A 25,485-nucleotide genomic window follows, 5' to 3' on the forward strand; every position below is an offset into this window, starting at 1 on the left:
TTTCCATGCCTGGTGAACATCCTGGGCCAACGCTTTTCTGGTCCTCCCAACTATTATGGCTTATGAAACACCTGCACGTGAGCCTGCACTTATGCCCCTTCCCGGACGTCCTTTGATTGTCTCGCCTGCCCTGCCCTCAGAAGCATGGACATGCTGGGAGACGCACGGCTTTCCCCTGCTCCTGGCATGGCTGGCTCCCACGCTGTGGTCAGCTGTGGGGACCCCTCTTCTCGAATTGACAGCACTCAGGAGTGTCCGGTTCTCTAAATTGTCTGTGGGTTTTCAAATAACCTCAAAGCACAGTGACTTTCTAATCTCGAGAAGGGGCTCGACCCAGTGTGTCGAGGTGCTGCGTCTGAAGTTGCTTTCATGTTTGATGCTGAGCCAGCTGTGTGTGCTGTGGACGCAACCTTGTGAGAAGGCCCCGAGTGGGGCAGCGCACTTTCCCTGGGCCTCCCCTTCAGGTCCAGGAGGGCCTGTGCCACGTATGGGCATTGACTGAGTTTGCCTTTTCTCCAGGCACCTGGGAAAGGGGAGAGGGTGTGCTGTCTGGTCTGGGTGTGTAATTCATGCACATGTGTGTGTGAGGCACCGAGGCTGCCAAGGCATGGGTGGGTGGCATGCTGGGGTCAGTGACACCATGGGCAGTGAGTGAGGAGTGGTCCGGGCTGCACGAAGTTGCTGTGAGGCCTCAGAAGCTCTCAGTGATGAGACCTTGCTGGGGGTGCAGAGCGACAGGGATTGGCCAGCAGGGGCAGAGCCTGGTGCGTGGCAGTAGGAGTGAGAAGAAGGCCCTGGGAGTCCCCACTGCCCCAGGAAGGGCAGGCGTGACCTCCACCAGCTCAGACAACTTTCTCTGCGCAGTGCGGGTGACGGGCAGCCTCCTGACTGAGCGGCTTGCCCTCGGAGAAGAGCAGAGAATGGTGGTGATGGTTTCAGTGGTGCAGCCATCTGCCCACCTGGCCAACCTGGGGCCTGTGCCAACCTGGGGTCTGTGCCTGGGCGCCCTCCAGGATGGGACGGAGGCACTGTCCAGCCCTTTCAGGGCTCATGGGGCCTTCCCTGTTGGCAGCAGCCAGGGTGTCTGGTATGATTCTGGAGTTTGAAGAGCCGAATTCCTGGGACATGGCCCTGGAATGCCTCGCAGCTGGTGGAAAGCTCCCCAAGGCTGCAGTCAGCCGGGTTCCACCATGGGTGTCAGGTGTTATCTCCTGGGGACTTCAGCGGACCCACAACAGAAGCAAACCTGGGCAGTGGGAGCTCCTTTCATAACGCGGCTCCTGGCTGTCACAGCTCCTGATTCTACGGTGGCAGCGGCATGGCTGTTACAGTTGCCTTGGCCCCAAGTCACAGTCTGCAGTGCTGACGCAGACGACTGCATGTAGCCTGGTGCACGTTCTCCCGCACAGAGTGTCACCAGGATGGAATGAGTTCCCACAGAAAGGGGGCCCAGGGTCTGTGCCTGCAAGGAGCGCGGCCAATGGTCAGCTCCGTCCCTCACCCTCTGTTCTGCCCTTTGTGAGGGATCCTTCAAAAAACAGTGGAACTGCAAGTGATTCCTGCTGGAGCAGAGTCATCCACTGAATCTGTTCCTTGTGGAATCCTCATAGCAGCAGGGGCTGTGAGCAGGTGTCTTGAGCCGTCCCCTCAGAAAACAGTGCTGGCTGGCGCCTGTGTGCCTGGCATTATTGCTAGAGTTTGCTTGGCCTCATCCCTGGAGAGGGACCCTGGGGCTGTCTTGTGGGCAGCAGTGGGTACCCAGCACTGTGGGCAGCAGTGGGTACCCAGCACTGTGGGCAGCACCTGTGGGCAGTGGTGGGTACCCAGCACTGTAGGCAGCACTGTGGGCAGCAGTGGGTACCCAGCACTGTGGGCAGCACTGTGGGCAGCAGTGGGTACCCAGCATTGCTCAGCAACTTCCTTTTGGTTTCTGTGGCTCCTTTTCTTCAAAGACCCAAGGTGCCCTTTCCCTCCCCAGCTCCAGTGAGCAGGGGTGCCAAGGGCAGACGGTGAGGCAGGGCTTCCTGGGCCTCTCATGTGCTCCACGGGTTTTGAGGGCAGCCCTGACACCTCTGCCGGGGCCTGTGGGCCCGACCTCCCTGGAAGGCATGTCTTGTCCATCAGACTGGATGCTTTCTGCCCTGCTGAGATGGGGAGGGCAGGTCCCTGTGCAAGCTGAGCCGTCCAGTTCCAGGTGGGTTGACAGCCACCCACAGTGTCCCCCACTGACTCCCCTCTGCAGACGTGGCGTGCTGCACCTTCACCAGAGCCATGGCATCGACGACTTGGGGCCTCCGCGGTGGCAGCTCACAGCCTGCCTGGTGCTGGTCATCGTGCTGCTCTACTTCAGCCTCTGGAAGGGCGTGAAGACCTCGGGGAAGGTGAGGCTCGGGGGTCACCAATTGGGCCTGTAGACATGGCGCCACCAAGCGGACATGTGACTGGACAGGGGGTGCACACGTGGCCTCAGTTGGGTTTTGTGCTACAAATGTGGCCATGGCCAGGTTGGGGTGGACACATGGCCATGGTTGAGTTTGGGGGACTCACATGGCCATGATCAGGTTGGGAGTGTACACGTGGCCATGATTGAGGGTACACCTGTGGCTGTGCTGGGTTGGCTTGGGTAGACGCGTGGCCATGGCTGGGTGGGGAGAGGTGGACACGTGGCCATGGCTGGGCTGGGTGAACACATGGCACAGTTGGGTTTTGGCTCCATATGTGGCTGTGTTTGGCGAAGGGCCTCAGGAGGGAAGCACCCACGGCAGTGTTTCTGTCAGGAAGGCACACACAACATGATTTTTTTGTTGATAAAAATACTTTGGGAGGCTGAGGCGGGCAGATCACCTGAGGTCAGGGGTTCAAGAACAGCCTGGCCAACATGATGAAACCCCGTCTCTACTAAAAATACAAAATTAGCCTGGCGTGGTGGCACGTGCCTATAATCCCAGCTACATGGGAGGCTGAGGCAGGAGAATTGCTTGAACCCAGGAGGCGGAGGTTGCAGTGAGCCGAGATCATGCCACTGCACTCCAGCCTGGGCAAAAAGAGCGAAACTCTATCTCAAAAAAAAAAAAAATACTTTGGTTGTTATATGGGCCAAAACCAGTTTTGACCAAGATATGGCCCCTCCCTTGGAATAGTGTGTGTCGTATGGCACCAGCCATGGGAGCCTCCCGCAGGGACACAGCCCAGAGCTGCCTTTCATCGTGCCACAGTTCTGTTCACCAGAGTGAATCCACTCACGTCCCACGCATCAGAAAACCCCCATCAGCCACTCCCAGCTACTCTGGCGGGACCGATGCAGAAAAGGAATGTGCTGTCCCTGTCAAGTTGTTCTTCCCATTCCATCCCTCGGGAGGGTGTGCAGGACAGAAAGCATCTGACCTTCTCACTCCAGTGAGCATTTGCTGAACTGGCCTCCCAGGAAATGTTTGGGAATTGGGCCTCCTAATCAGACAACAAGCCATCGGGGCAACCTCGTGCCCTCGTGCCGGTGTCTGCTCCCACCAAGGGCCCTGCCTGTGCAGCCTGGTGACACTGTCCTCTCCTGCAGGTGGTATGGATCACAGCCACCATGCCATATGTGGTCCTCACTGCCCTGCTCCTGCGTGGGGTCACCCTCCCTGGAGCTATAGACGGCATCAGAGCATACCTGAGCGTTGACTTCTACCGGCTCTGCGAGGCATCTGTGAGTACAATCCGCTCACTGCTTCGCAGTCCACAGGGGCTCTGGCATTCCCAGGTTTCCATATTCATTGCCTGCCAGGGCTGAGATGTGTCAGAGTTGCAGACACCAGGGTTCTTTCCTCAGGAAGCCAAATCCCAAGTACCTGTGATACAGTATGAGTCATCTAAATCAAATTACATCAAAAACTCCATCTAGACTCAGGCTGCAGATTTGGTGAGCAAACGAAGAAATAATTCAGGGTTAAAATATTTGGAGAAAGCCTCCCAGAGAGAGGAGACTTAGCTGGGCCATGGGGGATGGGTCCCTTGTCCAGAAAGGGAGGAGAAGGGGCTGCACCATTCCTGGCAAACAGGCCCAGAAACAGAAGCAGCTGTTGGTGGAAGGCTGGCATGACAAAAATGGCAGCTCCCTTGGGGCATCGTTGGAAATCAGGTGGACTAAGTAGGGGAGGTGGCAGGCCCCAAAGCCACCCAGGGGCGTCCATGTTGCTGTGAGAGGACGACGTGGCAAGAGGGGAAGGGCCATCTCAGCTGGGGTGTGAGGCAGGAGGCCGTTGAGAGGTGCTGCCCTATGTGGGTGGGCGGGTGGAGCCAGGTCTGTGGGTCATGAGGCAAGTGTAAACCCAAGGCAGAAGTGAGAAGGAAAGGGAGAAAGGATGGGCGGACATGGCTGCAAGCCTCCCAGGAAGCCCAGGGAGGCAGCAGCTGACAGGTGCAGTGAGAGAAGGCACCTGGACATGGCACCTATGAGCCTGCAAAGCAGCTGGGTGGGGGTGGAAGTGTGTCTGCAGCACTGAAGGGGAAGCCCTGTGGAGACAGGAGCCATGGGTGCAGCAGGCGTGTGGCCCACGGGAGCCAAGGAAGAGAGAGGAGGACAACCAGGGCAGCAAAATCAGCTGTGGCTGGGGACCCGCAAGTGCAGAGCTGGAGCCGGACAAACCATGAAGTCAGCAGGGTGTCAGGGCCCCAGAAAGGCCAAAATGAAGCCAAGGGGTGTGTTTGCAGGACCATGGCATGTTATATATAGAATCAAAGAAAAATACCACAAGGACACGTAGAGCCTAGTGCTCCAGCCAGGAAGAATAGGCAGCCCCAGGAGGAGGCAAAACAAACACCAGTGCATGTGAAAAGACGCTCATTGGAGAACAAATTACAAAGATCAGATGTCAAAAATTAGGTGGAGAGAGTGAATAGATTGGATGGATGGATGGATGGATGGATGGATGCTAGGTAGGTAGGTGGATAGGATGGATGGATGATAGGTAGGTAGATAGAATGGATAGATAGGATGGGTGGATGGAAGCCTGGCTGGCTGGCTGGCTGGATGGATAATGGATGGGTGGATGGAGGAATGGATGATAGGTAGGTAGCTGGATAGTATGGATGGATGGATAATGGATGGGTGGATGGAGGAATGGATGATAGGTAGGTACCTGGATAGTATGGATGGATGGATGATGGATGAATGGATGGATGGATGGATGGATGATGCATGGGTGAATGGGTGGATGAAAGATAGGTAGCTAGATAGGATGGACGGATGGATAATGGATGGATGATGCATGGGTGGATGGATGATGGGTGGATTGCTGGATGATGGATGGATGGGTGGTTGGATGAATGATAGGTAGGTAGCTGGATAGCATGGATGGATGGATGGATGGATGGATGGATGGATGATGAATGGATGATGGATGGGTGAATGGGTGGATGAATGATAGGTAGGTAGCTAGATAGGATGGATGGATGGATAATGTATGGATGACAGATGGGTGGATGGATGATGGGTGGATTGCTGGATGATGGATGGATGGGTGGATGGATGAATGATAGGTAGCTGGACAGCATGGATGGATGGATGGATGGATGGATGGATGGATGGATGATGGATGGGTGGGTGGGTGGATGGATGGATGGATGGGTGGATGGATGGATGGATGATGGGTGGATTGGTGGATGATGGACAGATGGGTAGGTGGATGAATTATAGGTAGCTGGATAGCATGGATGGATGGATCGATGATGGATGGGTGGGTGGATGGATGGCTGATGGATGGGTGGATGGATGGATGATAGGTAGGTAGATAGGATGGATATACAATAGGATGGATGGAGATAGATACATACACACACATGTACTTCATATATTCATAGATGATAGATGGTTGATAGATTATAGAGATGACAGATGATAGATTGGTGATGGATTGATAGATGACAGTGATAGATGATAGATGATTGATTGATAGATAATAGATGATGGATTGATGTATAGTGGAGAGAAATCAGGAAAGAAATGGAAGGAAAGGACAATTGCAGGTCCTGGAGTGAAAGTGCATGAGGTGAGACCCAGGGAGGCAGCCATGGGCACTGGCTCTGGGGTGACACTGGGAAGAGGCCTGAGCTGCACACACAGCTCAGGGTGAGGAGGAGGCAGGCGCTCCCCTGTGACACCTGATCCAGCCTGCAGCTACCTGGCCAGGCAGGTGGCTGATGACCAGCATGGGAGCCACATCAGGGTATGAGCCTCTCCACCCACTGCCCACCCAGCCACTCTCGGCTTGGCTCCTCCCCTCATGCTGAGACACTGGCCACCTGCACAGTCCTGACTGTGGGGACCGGCTGTCTGCCTCCAAACACACTGTCCCAGGAACTGGGGTGGCCTTGAGGCTCTGACATGCTGCCCAAAGGACAGAGGGCCCCGCCCCCTCTGCAGCACCCGGTTCCCTTGCTCAGTCAAGCTCAGGCAAGCTTTACTTGGGACCTGCAATGCCCTGAGACCCACCTGGCCCCCCCAGCAGGAGCATCTGGTGTCTCTGCCTCAGCATCCTGGCCCACAGACCTGTACCATGGGCTCCAGGGACTTGCAGGAACAGCCCTAACTGACCAGTCCCTCAGATGCCTCCAAGGGGGGTTGGCTGCTCCTTCTCCCCCATCCAAGTCCCAGGGATGGCCAAGGGGGGCATCTGAGTCACTGAATGGTCTCTGCAGTGCCCTCACCTTAGCAGGTTGTGGCTGACTTTTTAAAATACCACAATGGTCCAGTCGTGGACCCACCCACCTTTCCTTTCACATCCAGAGTTGTAGGTGCCATCCACTGAGTTGGGCAGGCACAGCACCAGCATCTAAGTTGCAGGTGGGCTCCTGGCCATGCCCAGGTGCCGCTGTGCACCTGTACTGCTCATGTTTTGGGAAAGATGGAAAGCAGGCATTGCTGGTTTGCATCCAATCAGGACACCATTGTCATGTAGCGTGTGGATGAGTCCATGCCTTTCTGAGGGTTATCAGGGTGCCGCCATCATGCAGCGTGTGGATGATCCATGCTGTTCTGAGGGTTATCAGGGTGCCGCCATCATGTAGCCTGGGGATGAGTTTATGTTGTTCTGAGGGTTATCAGGGCACCACCATCATGCAGCTTGTGGATGATCTATGATGTTCTGAGGGTTATCAGGAAGCTGCCATCATGTAGCCTGTGGTTGAGTGTGTGCTGTTCTGAGCATTATCAGGACGTCACCATCATGTAGTGTGTGGATGAGTTTATGCTGTTCTGAGGGTTTCAGGGCACTGCCATCATGCAGCAGGGTGCACATGGGATGGGGGGACACACTCAGGGGGTTGTGAAGCCGGACCCTGATCAAGGGAAGATGGAGACCCCGCTAGGGCTGGTGTGAGTGTGGATGAGTCCATGCTGTTCTGAGGGTTGTCAGGGTGCCGTCGTCATGTCATGTGTGGATAAGTTCATGACTTTCTGAGGGTTATCAGGGCATCGCCATTATGCAGCGTGTGGATGAGTCCGTGTTGTCCCCAGGGTTATCATGGCTCCACAATCATGTCGTGTGTGGATGAGTCCGTGCTGTTCTGAGGGTTATTAGGATGCTGCGGTCATGCCGTGTGTGGATGAGTCCGTGCTGTTCCGAGGGTTGTTAGGACGCTGCGGTCATGTCATGTGTGGATGAGTCCGTGCTGTTCTGAGGGCTATGGAGCAGGGCACCTCTGGTTCTGTGGAATCACTGCCCTGATACTCCATGGGGAATCCCAGATCAATGAACACAGACAGCCCCCCCTGCTTCTGAGGCTCTTCCAGGCCGCTGGCCCGGGAGGGTTCACTTCCTGAGGCTGCGTCTTCCACCAGTCGTCTGCTGCCATTTGCTTCTTGAGGATGGTGTTGAGTTTAGAGGCCTCGGCGTGGGTCTGGGACGGGAAGGGCGCTCAGGTCCTTTGCCCGTGGCCTGCGTTCTCCTGGGACAGCCTCTCACCGCCCTCTGGCTCTGCAGGTTTGGATCGATGCGGCCACCCAGGTGTGCTTCTCCCTGGGCGTGGGGTTCGGGGTGCTGATTGCCTTCTCCAGCTACAACAAGTTCACCAACAACTGCTACAGGTGAGCGCCTAGCAGGGTCAGGCAGGGGCCTCATCAGTACTGGGGAGAAACTGACTTCCAGAAATAGTGTGTCCCTGGATGAGAACAGGGCGGATCCACTGAACCCGCAAACCTGTGAGCTGTGTGGCCTTTCAGACAGAAGCGACGGCAAGGCAGCTCCCAACGCGATTTTGATTTCAACTTTAAAGAAGGCACTGAAGCCCGTGGGTGCGTCACCTCCTGGGAGGGACCTGCCTAGGTTTGACCTGCCGCCAGATTCCCCACTGAGGGCCCCGCGTGGCAAGGCCAGCCCCTCCCTCCACAAGGACACACCCTTCTCCCTCACACCAGCCCCAGGGGGTCTCTGTCCTCCCTCGCTCAGGGTCCAGCTTCGCAACCCCCTGAGTGTGTCCCCCCATCCCATGTGCACCCCGTGTTACCGGCAGGCACCTGAAGCCCCGTGCTGGACCCCAAATCCTCCTAAAAACAGAAACAGAATTTTATCCAGGACCTGCTTTCTTTGACCTTTATGGACTTGTGCTTACTTTCTTTCACATCATGAGGATAGAAACACGGTATAAATACAAGGACAGTGTGTGCAGCAGAATGGCCAGACCACAGGCAGGCTCCCCTGAGCGTGGGCGCTGGAAGGCAGGTCCCAAGGCAGCCCCTGCCCGCAGCCCACCTGCGTCGACCTGGGTCCAGGTGCTCTGCAGATGAAGTGTGTGGTCCTTCCACCCCAGTGACAGGCCACACAGGAACCCAGGAGGAGGACGCTGGTGCCCTGACCGACCCCAGGACCCTCCCTCTTCCTCCTTCGCTTGCCTCCAGCCCTCTGGTTGCTCAGCCCTCAGAGTGGGGCCCCCAGGCCCGCAGCACCAGCGCCCTTGGGAGTTCACGGGAAACGCAGCCCCTGAGACGCCATGAGACCCGCCCAGTCAGGATCTGCATCTTAGCGAGGTCCCCGGGAGGTGTGTGCTCCTAGAGGTTCTGGAAGATCTGCCCTGGGTGAGGTGTCCACGGCAAGACTCGCGGGGCACAGGGGTGGCCGTCTGTTCTGCCCACCCTGAGCCTTGATGGCTGAGCCTTGAGCAGCTCAGCCAGGGGACCAAGGTGGCCCAAGGACAGCTCTGCCAGGCTGCTAAGGAGCTGGCCGTGCTCACTGGGAAAAGTGGCCCCTCCAAAGACCTCCCGCCCCCTTCCCCAGACACAGTAAATTAAGAATAATGACTGGAAAATTGCAGCTGCTGCAGCTCAGCTGGTTCCTGAGACGGCGTGTCTTGTTCTTACAGGGACGCGATTGTCACCACCTCCATCAACTCCCTGACGAGCTTCTCCTCCGGCTTCGTCGTCTTCTCCTTCCTGGGGTACATGGCACAGAAGCACAGTGTGCCCATCGCGGACGTGGCCAAGGACGGTGAGCCCCTCCTGCTGCACCTGGGCCTGCTCCGTGTAGCACCAGCGCCGAGCTCTCAGCAAAGCCTTTTTCCTTGTGAAAGAGGAAGGAGACGCACGGGCCCTGAGCGACATCAGTGAGAGTTGCTGCCTCACTCTTGAAGGATGGCGGTACACATCCCAGTACAGACCTGCCCGCCACCCAGCACCTTCCCTGCCCTGCCCCTCCCGGGCCCCCCACCCTGGGCCTTCCCTACCCTGCCCCTCCCGGGCCCCCCACCCTGGGCCTTCCCTGCCCTGCCCCTCCTGGGCCCTCCACCCTGGGCTGGGGAACCTCAAGCCCAAATGCAGCTGAGCAGCGCAGTTGGTGCCTCGGTCCCTTGGCTGCTCCCTGCAGATGCCACATGAGGCTGCCCCACCAGGGTCTGGCCTGGATGTTGTCACTGAGGGCCCTCTAGATGTTTGCTTGCCATGTGGTGTGGGAACATGCAGCTCAGGGAAGGGGAGGAATGAGCTGTTCCAGCAACACCTGGAGGCAGGCTGGGATGCCGCTATGTCAGCTTGGCCACAGAGCAGCTGGGAGATTCCCTGAGGCCTCCAGCACAGGGTGTCCCTGCCTGCTCCCCAGGCCGACGCATGACGCTGAGTGTCCCTGCACGCCTGGAGTTTTCTCCGAGAGGGTGGGGAGGGGTCCAGGGCTCGGGCAGGCACAGGTGAGTGGTGGAGGGAGGCCTCGGCCACAGCAAGGGTACCAGGCAGGATGGAGCCAGCAGGACGGGCACAGATGCAGGGGCTGAGAGTGGACCCAGGCACTTGGGGCCACTTGCCCGGCTCTGGTGCTTGCAGTGAAAAGCTGTGGCGTTGGCAGCCCTAACTTGGGCCAACCGAGAGCTCCAGGGAGTCCCGAGGCTTCTCGGTCTCTGTTAGCCAGCAGAGCCCCCGCCCGCCTCCAGCCTGCTCTGCCACATGGATGTGGAGGACGCCCTTTCCCTCCAGACACGGGCCTGGGTTGGGTGGGCTCCCATCCTGCGTCCCCATCCTTGCTTCCTCTGGACTGTCTTCTCCGGGGGTGGGGTGGGGGTGCTACATTTGTGAGGAATGATTGTGTTCAGAAAAGCCCCTGTCCCATGTGGGTGTTGTTGCTGGCTGATGTCTGCCGGGATGTTGGGGCCCAGTGAGGGCGGGGAGCAACACACACCAAGCGGGGGCAGCCTTGACCCCATCTGAGTCTCACAGAGTGGGGCACTAGGACCCTCGCACCGCAGGTAGGAACAGGCTCGGAGACCTGAAAGGGCCCCTCCATGCTTGCAACAGAAAGCCGGGTTGGAGCTGGAGCCGCAGCTCAGAGGTGGGCCTCCTAAGCCCGTGTTCTTTCCTCTAGAAAAAAAAATTCAGTCAAAGCGGGAGAAAGGGAACATCATGCAAATAAATGCAGAGCAGTGAAATTTACTCGATGCCACATTTATGCATTTCCTTCATTCTTTTTGCCCTTTATTATGATAACTAGCATAGTTTGCAAAAACATCTATTAACCCCTGAAAATAAAGTCGAGTGTCTTCTGTGCATTTCATGACAAGCAAAGTAAATGTCATTTACAGTCTTAATTCTCGAGAAAATAGGGTGAAATGTTAACTCGGGTACAGAAACGAAGGCAAGGGTGTTGACATTACGTTCCCCGAGCTGATGAATATCTTCCCAGGCTCCTGGCTGGTACCATCTAAGCCCCGGAACATCTCAGGCGAGCCTGCCTCCCCCACCCCACGTGGAGGCTGTCCCCATACACCAGGATATCTGGGAGCTGCAAGAGCCCAGGTCTGACCCCACTGCTTGGCTGACAGTGAGGCCCCTGAAAGACCTTTAGAAACAGCCCCTGGCTCTGGCCTTTGATTAATTAAAAGGCCAGGCGCAGGCCTATTCCTGCAGGCTAGGGCCAGACACGTGCCTGCTGAGGACAGGGGATTCTGTTGCAGGCAGATTGTGCAAGATTGGGCTCGGGAGACGGTGCCAGCTAGTGGAGGATGCAAGGCTTCCGAAATGGTCAAAGGTCAATTGCCTATGAGACTGGTCTTTACTTTGGGATCATCGGAGACCAAATTGCGTTGACTTTTGGTCGCGTGCCTGCCACACTCTCATCCCCTCCACCTCCGTCTGAGTCTGCCTGCTGGTAGCAGGAAGCACGTGTCACTTCCCGAGAGAGCTGTGCGGGGACATCTCCTCCGCCTTGGCCATGCCGCCCTCGGCCTGGCGTGCCCCTCGCTTGCAGGGATAGCAAGGTAGCAGGTTTATCTCTTATCTTCGAAGCCACCATCTGGGCCCCTGTATCCGTCAGGATGTGCTGCTCCTCTGAGCCCTCAGGGCCCCAGCTGACAGGAGCCCGTCTCAATGTGGCCTGCGGGACCCCACGGCAGGGGAGGTGGTGAAGGAGCCACATACTCCTCTACCAAGCGTCACTGGCAGGGACCCGCTCATTGTGTGTTCACAGCGCATTGGCCAAGTGCAGCCACGACTGATCTTATGGGAGGGCGGGAGGACCTCAGCTTCCTCATGTGCCTGGAAGGCGGAGGTCAGGAACGCATCCCTAATGTTTTGCTAATTTTAGAAATTAGGCTACTAAATAGTGTGGACGTGTGTGATTTGTGTGTGTTTGTGTGTGTGTGTGCATGCACGTGTATGGGTCTGTTTGTGTGTGTGCATGTGGACGTGTTCTTGCATGTATGAGTTTGAATGCACAAATGAGTATTCATACATGTGTGTGCATGTGTCTGTGTGTGTATATTACATGATATGTGCAGGAAAAGCTAACTAGAAGGACATTAGCAGGTGTCCCTGGGATGAAGGGCAGGACCAGCCTGGAAACCCCTCCTGCCCTCTCCTTGTTTCTGCCCCTTCCTTCCCCCAGCGCCCCCATAGCCCGCGAGGACACAGGTAATTTGGAGGAGCCCCATTGCTGGGTGGTGGGCATGAACCAAAGCCCTCCGATCGGTTCTGGGTTTCCGCTTTCCTGAGTCCCAGGCCAGGGTCTGCTGGACGTACAGGAGGGGGGCTTTTCAGCAGGGCTGCACCAACCGTAGTCTCTACAGGCCTGTGGCAGGCCGTGTTGGCCTCTCGGGGCGGGGTGGGGCAGGGTGGGTGGGAGAGCATAGCGCGGGGCTCTGTGGCAAGCAGGGCGGGTTCTGTTTCAGGGCCGGGGCTGATCTTCATCATCTACCCGGAGGCCATCGCCACGCTCCCGCTGTCCTCGGCCTGGGCCGTGGTCTTCTTCATCATGCTGCTCACCCTGGGTATCGACAGCGCCGTGAGTAACCTGCGCCGCCCGGCCCTGTCCTTGCACTTGGGTTCCTTACACCCGAGGGGGCCCTGCCCTCCCAGGGCCAGGCAAGATCCCTGGGCTCACGGACGGCCCCCGGACCTCCTATGCTTGACTTGGGCGAGCCCCACGATTATTTGGGAGACCTTTCTTGGGGCTGGGGTGAGTGGTGACTGGAGTTTACCTTTCCCTTTATCCCCCTACTCTGGGGTACCCGTGTGCCCTGCCCTGAGCCACCTACAGATCCTGGACATGTGCACACACATGCACACACACACACGAATGCATGCACACACATACATGAACGCACACATACACACATACACGAACACGCATGCACACCACACACATGCATGCATGCACTCATGTATGCACACACACACACGCACACACACATGCATACACGCACACACATGCACACACACATGCATACACTCATGCATGCACACACACATACATACACGCACACACATGCACACATACATGCATGCACGTGCAGCAGGGCCCCAGCCACCAAAGACTTGGCTCAGGACACCGGAGTGGTGGGGCCTTGGAGGGCACAGAGCAGGTCCTTCATATCTTGTGGCTTTCCCTGGAACCCTCGGCTACCCCACGAGGAATGAGGAGGGCAACAGAAGTTCCTGGCACCCACCAATCCCAGGCCTGGTCCTGAATGCTTTGTGTGTGGCCCCTGCACCTCCAGCTGCTGGAGGTGGCAGGTTCATCCCTCGATCGGTCCTGGGCCTGCTGGACTTTCTCAGGCTCCTTCTTCCCTGTCAGCTGTTTGGGACCGAAGAACTCAGAATCCCTTGCCTTATAAACGCTGGTCATGCACCCGGCCCCCACTCATATCCTGTCCAGCTCTGCCACGGCTCTTGGGTTGACCACAGGCCTCGTGTTCCTGACATGAGAGCATGAAGGGGGGTCTGGACTGAGCAAGGTGAAGAAGGTCACTAAGCAGGAGTCAGGTGCCTGGATGGCATCCCACAGGAGGATGCCGGGAGTCGGGAGGCTCCGTCGGGAAGGCTTAGCCAATGACAAGGCCAGGTGCAGCCAAAAGCTTTATGTGGGGGGTGCATCTTGCTCAGGAAAATCTGGCCGAGCTGAACCCGTGCAGCAGCAGTGGACGGGGTGGCATTGTTTTAGCCACGCTGCATCTTACCCGCCCAGAGACGTCGAAGAGGCTGCAAACTCCCTACCGTGGATACAGTGGTCCCTCTGGGTCCTCTCTCCTGCGGTTGTGCCGCCACAGAAGCCCTCGCCAACAGCTGTCCTCACTACCAGGCGTCCTGCACCCCGGACGGCCGCGCGGCCCCTGTTCCGTGTCCATCCCCGGGTGTGTGTCCACTGGGTGACAAGTAGATCTTGGCCCAGGCTGCGGTCAGGAGCGCCGCCAGCCTGCAGCCCGACCCTGTGCTCTGTGTGCAGATGGGCGGTATGGAGTCAGTGATCACCGGGCTCATCGATGAGTTCCAGCTGCTGCACAGACACCGTGAGCTCTTCACGCTCTTCATCGTCCTGGCGACCTTCCTTCTCTCCCTGTTCTGCGTCACCAACGTACGTACCATCACCGGCTTCGCCTTCTCCTGGTCATGTCTCCTTAGCACGTGGCACGGGGTACCCTGGCTGGGACTGTCAGGCCAGACAGAACCGCAGCACCCAGGAAGCTGCATCCCCACCCACCCCAGAAGATGACTCGTAGCAGTGCACAGGGTAACTAACTGCACATCCAGAGCTTGGTCCCAGAGTCACTTCAGCACCTGGATAGCTCCCCCAGAAGCACCCCAGGCTGAAGCTGCCTCCTTCTAGGGTTTGGGGACTGGGGGACTCTGGAGGTATGGTGGCAGAGCCTATCTATGTGGGAGGGGGCGCCCAGGCCACTCCCTCTCCAAGGGAGGCACTGCCAAGTTCCACATTCAGTTGCTTCCATTTCTAATTGCACATGAAGCCCTAGGAAGGGAAAGGAGAGGTCATTTTTATTTTTATTTTTTGTAATAGACATGGCCCTAAGAAGCTGCATGTGGGTGGAATTTTAGGGACTCAAACCAGAGTTTGCAGTGAGTGAAACAATCTGTGTGCACAGTGAGTCCCCAGGCTGGTTTACCTTTGGGGAAAGCCCTTCTGCAGGTCCACAGGCTCCCCTCTCTTCCAGGGTGGCATCTACGTCTTCACGCTCCTGGACCATTTTGCAGCCGGCACGTCCATCCTCTTTGGAGTGCTCATCGAAGCCATCGGAGTGGCCTGGTTCTACGGTGAGTCCGGGGGGAGGCAGTCAAGCCGGCGCCCTCTTATTTGGTGGCTGTGCCGCTCCCCTTCTCACAAAGCCGCCGTGAGGAAACACCTTTCAGCTGCAGGAAGCCTGGGTTGTGGTCATCACAGCTCCGCAGAGGGGAGAGGCTTGGCACTGGTCCCTTTGATGGGATCAGTGAGGTGCTTAGCTTGGATGGCAGCCAGAAGACGCACACTGTGGTCAGAGGTGTTCACAGCGGCTGGGCGTCTTCTGCCTCCTCCACGCTAGAGGCACCGGTGAGCCCATCCCACACAGGGGGACACAATCAGATCCATGCTGGGGTTTCAGCAGGGATGTGACATGGTGCATTCAAAGGTGCCATCATCGCCTTCCCTGCTGACCAGAGCTCCAGAACAGTCGGGGCCTGATGATCAGCGGGCGGCCGTTGAACGGGTTGCAGCTCCCGACCCATCGTGCTGCCCCAGCTGTGTACTGGGACATCCACCAGTGGTTTCAACAGCAACAGAAAACCCGGCCCAGAGCCAGGGCTACCCTTTCCCTGCGTGCTGACCTGGCCAGCTCACCTCGACTCCCCTCAGTTCTCTCTTCTGTAAAATGGGCCAGAGTGCCAGCTCCAATTACCTGGCCAGGTCACTTCCAGGGAGGTGGCGAGGCCGAACCAGGGCATCTCGCCATAAATGTGTGGGCCAGGTGCGGTGACTCACACCTGTAATCCCAGCACTTTGGGAGGCCGAGGTGGGCAGATCACGAGGTCAAGAGATCAAGACCGTCCTGGCCAACATGGTGAAACCCCATCTCTACTAAAAAAAAAAAAAAAAAGAAAAAAAATTAGCCAGGCGTGGTGGCACGAGGCTATAATCCCAGCTACTCAGGAGGCTGTAGCTTTTCTGAAGACACTGACGGTATACTTATGACGGGATTTGATTCAGCTTGAACCCGGAAGGTGGAGGTTGCAGTGACCCGAGATTGCACCACTGCACCCCAGCCTGGGCAACAGAGTAAGACTCCGTCTCAAACAAGAAAAAAATGTGTGGATCTGGCTGAAAGCTGATGTCTGTGGTGCTGCATGAGCCCTGGTTTTGGAGGACGCCCAGCTCACCTGCAAACAAGGGGGTCATTTTCTCTGCCTCAGAGCCATGGAATGTATAGCCAGATAAACGTCCTGGCTTTGAGACAAAGAGGACAAATAGCTCCTATTCTGAGAACACTGTTTCTAGTGTTGCTCTACAGAAAAGGGAAATATCAACCTCGCTGTACTTTCACGGGTGTCTGGAATCCATACTTTGTCTATTGCTCTCATTGTCATCTTCCCTGAACAAAACATAGACCTTCACAGAGGAAGGGAGAAAGTGCCTTGAATCGCCATGGCCTCTGGAAGCACGGGAGACGGGGCGAAGCTGGCCCTGGCCATCTGCGCCTCAGAAGACCGAGATCTGTGTTATTTTTCCAAAGAGAAATCCACGCCCCTCTCATCTAAATGAAACAAAACCTGTGCTCTAACAAGATGTGCCGGAATACGCCAGGCTTCCAGCGCGCTGCGGTCCTGTAGGTCTTGGAGCTGATGACTCCTGCTCCGGCAGGGGCCCTGGGACCTGCTGGTGGGAGGCAGGGTCTGGGGGCTGAGGGGCCTTGGGGACGCCCCCCTTGGCTGCTTCTGGCCTCACCTCTCTGCATCCCCGCTGCCTCCCACGTCCATCTCTCATGTCCAGAGCTCAGATGCTGGGTGGGTGTGGAGAGGGGACTCTGTGTGGGGGCTTCTTTCTGACGGGACACAGGACAACCGCAAGACTAGACCAAATCTAAGCAGATCAGCTGCGGTCACACGAGTCACAGACCAGGCCAGATGTGGGGGGAGAAATCACTCTTAAGGTCTTAGGGTCAGTTCCTAGAAGAAGTTAGATAATACCAGTGAAACACAAATATGCATTTCTAAGGCGGACTGCTGGTACTTGCTTTTGGGGAGAAAATGTTTACTATCTTTCTAGAAATAGCTTTTCTGAAGACACGGTGACAGTATACTTACGACGGAATATGACTCGGCCTTAAAACAAAAGGGAATGCTGACGTGGGCCTCAGGGACACTCTACAGGGAGTAAACCAGTTGCAGAGGCCCCCCGCTGCGTGACTCCACTGACGGGAGGTTCCCACAGGAGTCACATTCATTGAGACAAAAAGCAGATGGTGCCGGGGCCTGGTGGGGGTTGGGGGTCGGGAGGAGTTGGCGTTTCATGGGGGCAGAACTTCGTTTTGGAGGATGGAGTTCTGAAGATGGACAGTGGTGACGGTTACACAGTATGTGAATGTATTAATACGTTATGAACTCTAAGCGTAAAAATGACTAAAATGGTAAGTTTTATGTTATGTGTATTTTACCACAATCTTTTTTTTTTTTTTTTTTTTTTGAGACAGAGTCTCGCTCTGTCGCCCGGGCTGGAGTGCAGTGGCGCAATCTCGGCTCACTGCAAGCTCCACCTCCCGGGTTCACGCCATTCTCCTGCCTCAGCCTCCGAGTAGCTGGGACTACAGGCGCCCGCCACCACGCCCGGCTAATTTTTTGTATTTTTAGTAGAGACGGGGTTTCACCGTGGTCTCGATCTCCTGACCTCGTGATCCGCCCGCCTCGGCCTCCCAAAGTGCTGGGATTACAAGCGTGAGCCACCGCGCCCGGCCACCACAATCTTTTTAAGTGAACAAGAAGTACCAGTAACAGAGGGAGACAGGGAGAGCCATAGGATGGGGAGGAGGACCCGAGGGGCTGTTGCCGGGGTGCGGGGAGCACTCGCCAGGGTGCAGCTCTTCCTGGTGCATCTCCAGGGTGGAGCAGGCACGTGGGCCCCCACCCGTCAGTGAGGCACCCAGTGGGCTGGGGTGTGGCCTGGCCCCCTCTGCAGGAGGCTGGGTACAGCCAGAGCCTGGGGCCGGTAGGTGGGGCCCTTGGGAGTCAGCGAGGACCCCCACACGTGTCCAGCATCAGGGGAATGCGCTGCCCTGATGGGCGCTGATGCCGCCTCTTCTCCCCTCAGGTGTCGGGCAGTTCAGTGACGACATCCAGCAGATGACTGGGCAGCGGCCCAGCCTGTACTGGCGGCTGTGCTGGAAGCTGGTCAGCCCCTGCTTTCTCCTGGTAAGGGACCTTGGGCCACCTGCCCCTCCCCCATCTGCCCACGGTCCCCACTCTGGCACCTGCCCTGAGGTCCAGCATCTGCATGTGGGTTGTTGCTTGAGCACATTGAGTGCACAGGAGGCTGGGGGCAGGGCCTGGGGTGGGCCCCTAAAGGCTGCTTTGAGACTGAGGTCACCCTGGCTGGAGTCAGGGGCCTCAGGACTCGGCCCGGAAGGACAGGCTGATCCCTGAACTCATCTATAGTGTCCTGAAGGTGCCTTCCACCCTCCCCTCTAGACCCACCGAAAAACCCTCACGTGGTCTTGGACCTCTGTCACGGTTCGTTATGAGTCCTGCACTTGGGCCACACCTCTGTGTTGGGAGGGGAAGCTGGAGGTGGGTCGGGCTGTCCACTCACCTCTGCCTGTGAGGATCCAGGTCGAAGTTAGAGCTTCCAGGGCAGCGGGGACAAAGGACGCCGAGTGCTGGATGAGAGCAGCAGGGGCCTCGGCCCCGTCCCATTGCTCGTGCAGGCCTCCCTCTGGCTCAGCAGCATCACTGCATCCAGTAGGCACTTGCTTCTGTCATCCGCCACCAGGTCAGGGCCCACCGGGCAAGGCCATCGGACGCCCGTGTTTGTAAATAGAGTTTTGTTGGAAGGTGGCCGCGCGCATTCATTGGGGATTGCCCTGCAGTGCTTCCTCCGCTGACCCACAGAGGCCTGGAGGCTCACAAAGCAAAGCTGTGCTGCCTGGTCTGGGCAGGAGACCTAAAAGCTGTCCAGGTCTGAGCAGAGTGTCCCGTGAGCTGCTCACGTAGAGAAGCAGCTCCCGAGTCCAGCAGGCACGAGGCGGGGCCTGGAACAGGGCAGGGGACTCAGGCCGCACCCTCTCGTGGACCAAGGGCTGGTCCCGGGGTCAGCAGGGCCCACGTGCATGGAGACCCCTCGCCACCTGCACACAGCAGGTGGGACAGCCCCGTAGTTGCAAGCAGAGGGGTTCCAGGGTACAGGAAAGAGATGATAGACAGGCCCTCTCCCGGAGGAACTCGACATAGTGTGAGAGCTCCAGGCCACGTGCTGTGACTGCACGTAAGTGTTCCAAGTCCGGTTAACTGCGCCTGAGGAGGCTCCCGTTGAAGGCTCCTGGATTCACGGGGCAGCCTTTTAATAGCACACAGACTACACGGCTGTTCGGAGGGGAAAGTGAGGAAGCCCTCCCGGAAAGTCAGCCTCCTGCCCACCTCCCGCTGTCCCCCGCCTTTAGTTGAAACTGAGCGGTTTTGCATGAGGACATCGGCTCCTCTTGAGGGGGTGTCTCCTCTTAACACCCAGAGGGCTGACCTCGATCTTAGGAGATAAAATGTTCTACTGATCTTAAACTAAATCTTCGAACTTCATGCAGAAACACACTTCGTAGACTTTTAGATAAACCTACAAACTATACGAAACAGGACTTCATTTTGCCAACTTGAGAGAAACATGACAATTTCATTGCTCTATGTCAGTTTATATTTAATATTACAGTGCAATTCCTATGACGTTTTGATTTTAGCAGAAAAATAATGTCTGTGTTATCATCTGTTTCTTCAGGCTGTGGCGTAGTCCCCTGCCCTCTGGCGTGTGCTAACCTCTGGTCGTAAGGGGTGTACACGCCCCAGACTTGTTCAGATGACTCTGTGGCAGATGACGCCGCAGCACTGCTATAGGGAAATTATGCCTGAGCAAAGGCAACTTACGTGGGCAGACTGTGGCCTGGGGAGGCATAGTCGCTTCTAAGAAAAGTGGTATCTAGTGAGAAGTTGAGCAATACCAGAAAGCACATTACAGCAATACCTACATGTCAGATATGCAAGACCGACATGTCCAGGGACGCACGCGTGGTTCTTTAAAGCATGCTCAGGGCTCTCTGTGCAGCCAAGGCAGCCGTCCCGATCCCCGATGCTGCCGGACACTGGCTTTGCTCGCCAAAGGGCTGCTCACCCTGGCTCTGGTCACGTGACAGACACAACCTCAGCCCCCATCCCAGTCCTCTGCTACCCGGCTCCAAACCTACAGGTGGCCCAAAGTAGCGTGTGAAGAAGATGCTGAGACTGGCATGAGACACGCGTCCAACATGCTTTTCAGGTGGAAGGCTTGGATGTTTTAACTTTTCTGAAATTGAGGAAAAGTGGATAATTTGGAAAAAAATGCATTTTAAGCTACATCATAAACCATATCTATCAGAGCTTCCCTTGTCTCCTTGGGAAGGACCCAGGTACACAGGACACATAAGTAGGCGTGCAGTACACATGTGGGTGCACAGAACACATTGAGGTGTGAGGTGCATATGTAGGCACGTGGAGGATCTTTTTAGATGGTGGTGCATGTTTGTGGAGTGGATGAACAAATGCATAAGCTGCCTCAGGAGAAGCCTCCGGAGAGTGGGAAGCTGCCCCTCCAAGTGGCATCCACCCCACCCTCTGTTACCTTTGTGGTGGTAGTTCTGAGACAGGTCTGTGACTTTATCAGATTTGCTTCTAGAATGAGTAGAGATACGGAGCTCAGATGGCCCTAGGGTGGTCCTGCATGGGTCACAGTTGTGTCTTCAGGCCATGGATGATCGTAGATTCAGTGTAGTTGGTGGTGGTCAGTTTTGTTTTTGTTGTGATTTCAAGCAAGGAATAGAACAAGGTGGGATAGAACAGGAAGGGATGGGATGGGATAAGATGGGATGGGATGGAATAGAGCAGGATGTGATGTAACAGAACAGGATGGGATGGGATAGAACATGATGGGATGGGATGGGAGGGGAGGGGAGGAGAGGGGATGGAACAGGATGGGATGGGAGGGGAAGGGAGGAGAGGGGATGAAACAGGATGGGATGGGAGGGGAGGGGAGGAGAGGGGATGAAACAGGATGGGATGGGAGGGGAGGGGAGGAGAGGGGATGAAACAGGATGGGATGGGAGGGGAGGGGAGGGGAGGAGAGGGGATGAAACAGGATGGGATGGGATAGAACATGATGGGATGGGATGGGAGGGGAGGGGAGGAGAGGGGATGGAACAGGATGGGATGGGAGGGGAAGGGAGGAGAGGGGATGAAACAGGATGGGATGGGAGGGGAGGGGACAGAACAGGATGGGAGGGGAGGGGAGGAGAGGTGGTGGAACAGGATGGGATGGGAGGGGAGGGGAGGGGATGGAACAGGATAGGACAGGACAGGCTAGATCAAGCTTCAGGAGGACATGACTTGCCCAGGATGCCCAGCTGCCATGTCTGCAGGCCTGGCTGAGGTCTGCACGTGCACAGCTCTGGGGGCTGAGAGACCCTCTGCCATGAAGTGCCTGCCCCATCCCTGCTTTGTCCTGGCACCGCCGGCTGAGAGCTGCCTGACCTCCGTATTTGCTGGTTTCAGTTCGTGGTCGTGGTCAGCATCGTGACCTTCAGGCCCCCCCACTATGGGGCCTACATCTTCCCCGACTGGGCCAATGTGCTGGGCTGGGTCATCGCCACATCCTCCATGGCCATGGTGCCCATCTATGCGGCCTACAAGTTCTGCAGCCTGCCTGGGTCCTTTCGAGAGGTGGGTATTTGGATGGGGCGCCTTCACCTGAGTGTGAGGCCACCAGAAAGGCTCCATGGGTGTCCACGGCCCCAGTCCTCACCTGCCTGGGTCATCTGTGACCAAGAGGACGATACTGGAGGTGGCCACCACAACAGTGTGTGTGTGTGTCTGTGGGTGTCCACCTGCACGCCTGGGCCCATGGGTGTGCGTCCATATGTGTATTCATGTGTGTGTCTTTATGTATGTCCACGTGTCTGTCTGTGTCTATGTGTGCATGCGTCTGTGTGTGCATGTGCCTGTGTGTACGTCCACTGTATCTCTGTGTCTGTATGTGCTGTCTGCGTGTGCACGTGTGTGTGCGCCTGGGTCTGTGCTCACATGTGTGTCCAAGTGTTTGTGTGTACTGAGTGCATGCATGCCTACACACTATGGTATGTGGCGGGGCGGGGGGACACAGCAGCCATCTGAGGACAGTAGAATCAGGGGTGACCTAGGCCCCCCCAGGGCCGAGCCCAACTTTGGCTGAACAGGGGCAGCTGGAGCCCCAGGAAGCTTTGCGGAGTGACTGACATGCATCTCCTTTCCTCTGCTTGGTTTTGCCACCTTTGCGTAGAAGAAAGGCAGGTGGACCAATCATAGCGCCCTGTTTAACACCTTGGCTCTGTGGTTCCCGGAAGAGACAAGGACACTCCCTCCTTGGAAGAGGGTCGCCCTCACCTGAGATCCCACCACTGGGAACTCCCGGAAGCTGCTTCCTCAGATCCCAGCCTTTCTCAGAAAGAACTCGCTTGACCCTGGGCAGCAAAACCCCAGAGCAGCACCAGCTGTGTTCAAGGATTCCACCTTAGGGCCACACGGTGCCCCCTGGGCTCAGACATGTGGCAGGTGCTCCCAGGCTGGCACTGAGCCAGTCTCTCCAGCAGCCTGGCCAGGCCAGGGCCCAGTGCAGGCAAAGCACAGTGTGTGGCTGGGGGCTTCTGTGGAGCGGGAGGGGCTCTGGGGCTGCCATGGCCCCAGGAAAGCTGATGGCACTGTGCTGTGGACAGTCCTTCTCAGACCCCCACGGGCTGACCTGCCAGGACCCAGCGCAGGGGAAGAGCAGGCAACCGGGCAGTCCCTGCAGGGAGAGAGCTCCTCTGGGAGGCTGGATGGACTTGGGAGGCAGGGCCCAGGTCAGCACAGAGCTGGAGGATGCCCACAACCCAGCAGGCCTAAATAGCCAGTGCCCTTACCCCTCGCACGGCCAGACTCTCAACATAAGCCAAGTAAAACCTCAGCAGCTGAGCCAGGTACAAGTGGAATTGTGGTGATGACGTGGGGTGGGGCCACACACAGGGGTCCCTGCGAGAGGTCACCTGGCCTCAGAGATCCAGACACAGGCATCCAGGCCCCCGAGTGTGAACTCCTGAAGATGCCGCCTGCTCTGGGAGGACTTGGTGCCGTCCAGCCCCAGGAGCTGCCGCAGCAGGCAGTGGACGGAAGGCAGGCTCAGCGTTCACTCTCCCAGGAGCTGCAGGTGACAAAAAGCAAGTGCTCCTGGAACATGTCAGCTGCAGGTGGCCCCGAGGCAGCCCACCTGGGTGTGGGCACGTTCTTCCTCAGGGCCCAGCACACGTGGTAACTTAGAGACAAGAGCCGTCTCCAGGACCACGTTTTATTTCAAGCGAGGGCTCAAATGCTGATGTTCTGCTCTGCACTGGACTTTAAGGGGACCGTCAGGATGTCGGCTTCGGGCCTGACTGGCTGTCTGGTCGGTGTGGGCACTGGCAGTGTAAGTCAGTGGTGGGCGCTGGTGATATGGATGCCGGCGGGTGGGCGTTGGCAGGTGAGGAGGGCTGGTGGTGAGGGTGCTGGCAGGTGAGGGTCCTGGCAGTGTGAGTCAGTGGTGGGTGCTGGCGGTGGGTGCTGGTCTGCACTGGCCCCCGCACTCTTCTTCTCTTTCAGAAACTGGCCTACGCCATTGCGCCCGAGAAGGACCGCGAGCTGGTGGACAGAGGGGAGGTGCGCCAGTTCACGGTGAGGTCGTGGTCCCTGCTGGGCCTCTCTCGGGAATTCAGAATGATCCCAAGCTCAGTGTTCTTAGCCCCCAGAGGGCTCTGAGGCTGGTGTAGACGAGGCTGGTGTAGATGGTGCTCATTTACTCAGCCAGCATGTGCTCTATGAGGACAGGCAGCCAGCGGTGGCAGGTGACAGTGGAGACGTGCGTCTGGGACGGGGGGGCGCATGACGCGGGGGCCCCGGGAGGTGCCTCTGCACAGACGCCTGAGGAAAGCATGGTCCCTGCAAAGACCTGGGCATGTCCCAGACCACAGGAGCGGTGCCCTGCAGGGCCAGCTGAGCCAGCTTAAGGACCAGCAAGGGACCCGCCCACCTCATGGGGGCACGAGGGACAGTGCCAGGAGGGGAGGCCTGGGCCTGGCCATGGGGAGCCATAGGGAGCCCTGGAGGGGCTTGGAGAGGCCTGGGAGCCTGGGGCTGCCTTCGAGTGAGAGGATGGTCACGCCAGGTGTTTCCTGCACCCTGGGAGCCATCCAAGTGTGTGCGCACATGTTCATGACATGCCGTGGAGCAGGTGCATTCCCAGGGGCACACAGTAAACACCTGACGTGTTTTTACTCCCACAACCCTAAGAGGCAGCCTGCCACTCTGTCTACACAAGGATCCCTGAGACCCAGAGAGGCCCCGGAATGTGCCCAAAATCACAGAGTTGGCCGGCAGGAGAGGAGCCTGGGCTGTGCCCTGGGCCTGTGGCACTGTCGTCCCTCACCCCAGAGTGGCCTCAGCCCCGACCTGATTCCAGACACTAACGTCAGCCTAATGCCGACAGCAGAGTCCAAGGCACAGCAAAAGGGAGAGAAGGCCGTAGTGTGGAGGGCACCGCGGCCCCACCTTGGACCTGCCTCTTACCTCTGGCCACCTCTCTGTGGCTCATTCTCGTAAACATCCTTCCAACAGGGTTCTCATGAGCTCACGCCTGAGGAGCCCAGCATGGACCTGCACATGGGGCAGGAGCAAGGATGCAGGCAGAGGGAGGGGGCTCTGTGTGCCTGGGAGGTGGGCGGTGACGTCAGGCAGAACAAGACGCTGAGCAGGGAACAGGCCGGGAGGCAATGGGGAGAAGCCACCTCTGAGCACACATCTACACAGCTTGTTCCTCCTCCCTGCGAGTCAGGTTCTGGTGTGGGCTCTGCCTCCCTCCATTGGCACCTTTTCCTCTGTCCTCCCAGTGACTTGCCTGCTCCAAACACAGGAGGAGCATCCAGGCATCCCATCCCATGCATCCAGGGGACGCCAGCCCCTCCCCACTGGGCCTCCGGTCCTGCTCCACCAGAGCCTCTCTCCTCCGAGAGTCCTATATCTGGGGGTCTTACACTTTGTGTAGGATCTTGCTAGTCTTCTCAAATATCCAACTCTGACTTCGTGTGAGATTCTTGCTGTGCTTCCTGTTGCATTAATCTCAGCTCCTGTATTTATCATTTCTTCCTCTGCTTTTCTTGGATCTACTCTGTTGTAGTTTTGCTAACTTTTTAATTTGGACTTTAGGTTGTTAATTTGCATCCTTCGATCTTTTCTAATGTAAGCACTCAAGGCTATGAATTTCCCTCAAAATACTCCATGTGCTGCATTCCACATTTTTTTACATAGTATTTATCTTTTAGTTCTAAGTACATTTTAATTTCCATTGTGACTTTGTCAACTCATAACTTGCTTAAAAGTCTGTTTTTAAATTGCCAAATATATGGGGATGTTTTACTCATCTTTTTGTTTTTAATTTCCACATTAATTTCATTGTTCTCAAACACATATGATACCTATTATTTAAAATGTATTGAGACTTCTTT

The 25,485-nt window shown here is 56.9% G+C and overlaps 1 protein-coding gene across 3 annotated transcripts in view; it reads left to right on the forward strand.

The window, feature by feature from the left end:
• SLC6A3 (solute carrier family 6 member 3) overlaps nt 1–25,485 on the forward strand; it is a 51,907-nt gene that overhangs the window by 20,447 nt on the left and 5,975 nt on the right. For 2 of the 3 annotated variants that reach the window (XR_010116277.1, XM_055246269.2), the window contains exons 5-14: nt 2,243–2,381; nt 3,554–3,688; nt 7,962–8,065; nt 9,337–9,461; nt 12,622–12,734; nt 14,175–14,303; nt 14,899–14,998; nt 18,021–18,121; nt 21,494–21,661; nt 23,588–23,659. Coding sequence is in view for 2 of the 3 variants with exons in the window: in XM_055246269.2 (XP_055102244.1) it covers nt 2,243–2,381; nt 3,554–3,688; nt 7,962–8,065; nt 9,337–9,461; nt 12,622–12,734; nt 14,175–14,303; nt 14,899–14,998; nt 18,021–18,121; nt 21,494–21,661; nt 23,588–23,659 (1,186 nt within the window). In the remaining variant the exon portion in view is untranslated. The remainder of the gene's footprint in view (nt 1–2,242; nt 2,382–3,553; nt 3,689–7,961; nt 8,066–9,336; nt 9,462–12,621; nt 12,735–14,174; nt 14,304–14,898; nt 14,999–18,020; nt 18,122–21,493; nt 21,662–23,587; nt 23,660–25,485) is intronic. The other variant, XM_063619596.1, reaches the window with a different exon arrangement.

Source organism: Symphalangus syndactylus, chromosome 16, assembly GCF_028878055.3.
Source record: "Symphalangus syndactylus isolate Jambi chromosome 16, NHGRI_mSymSyn1-v2.1_pri, whole genome shotgun sequence".
Lineage (NCBI taxonomy): Eukaryota > Metazoa > Chordata > Mammalia > Primates > Hylobatidae > Symphalangus > Symphalangus syndactylus.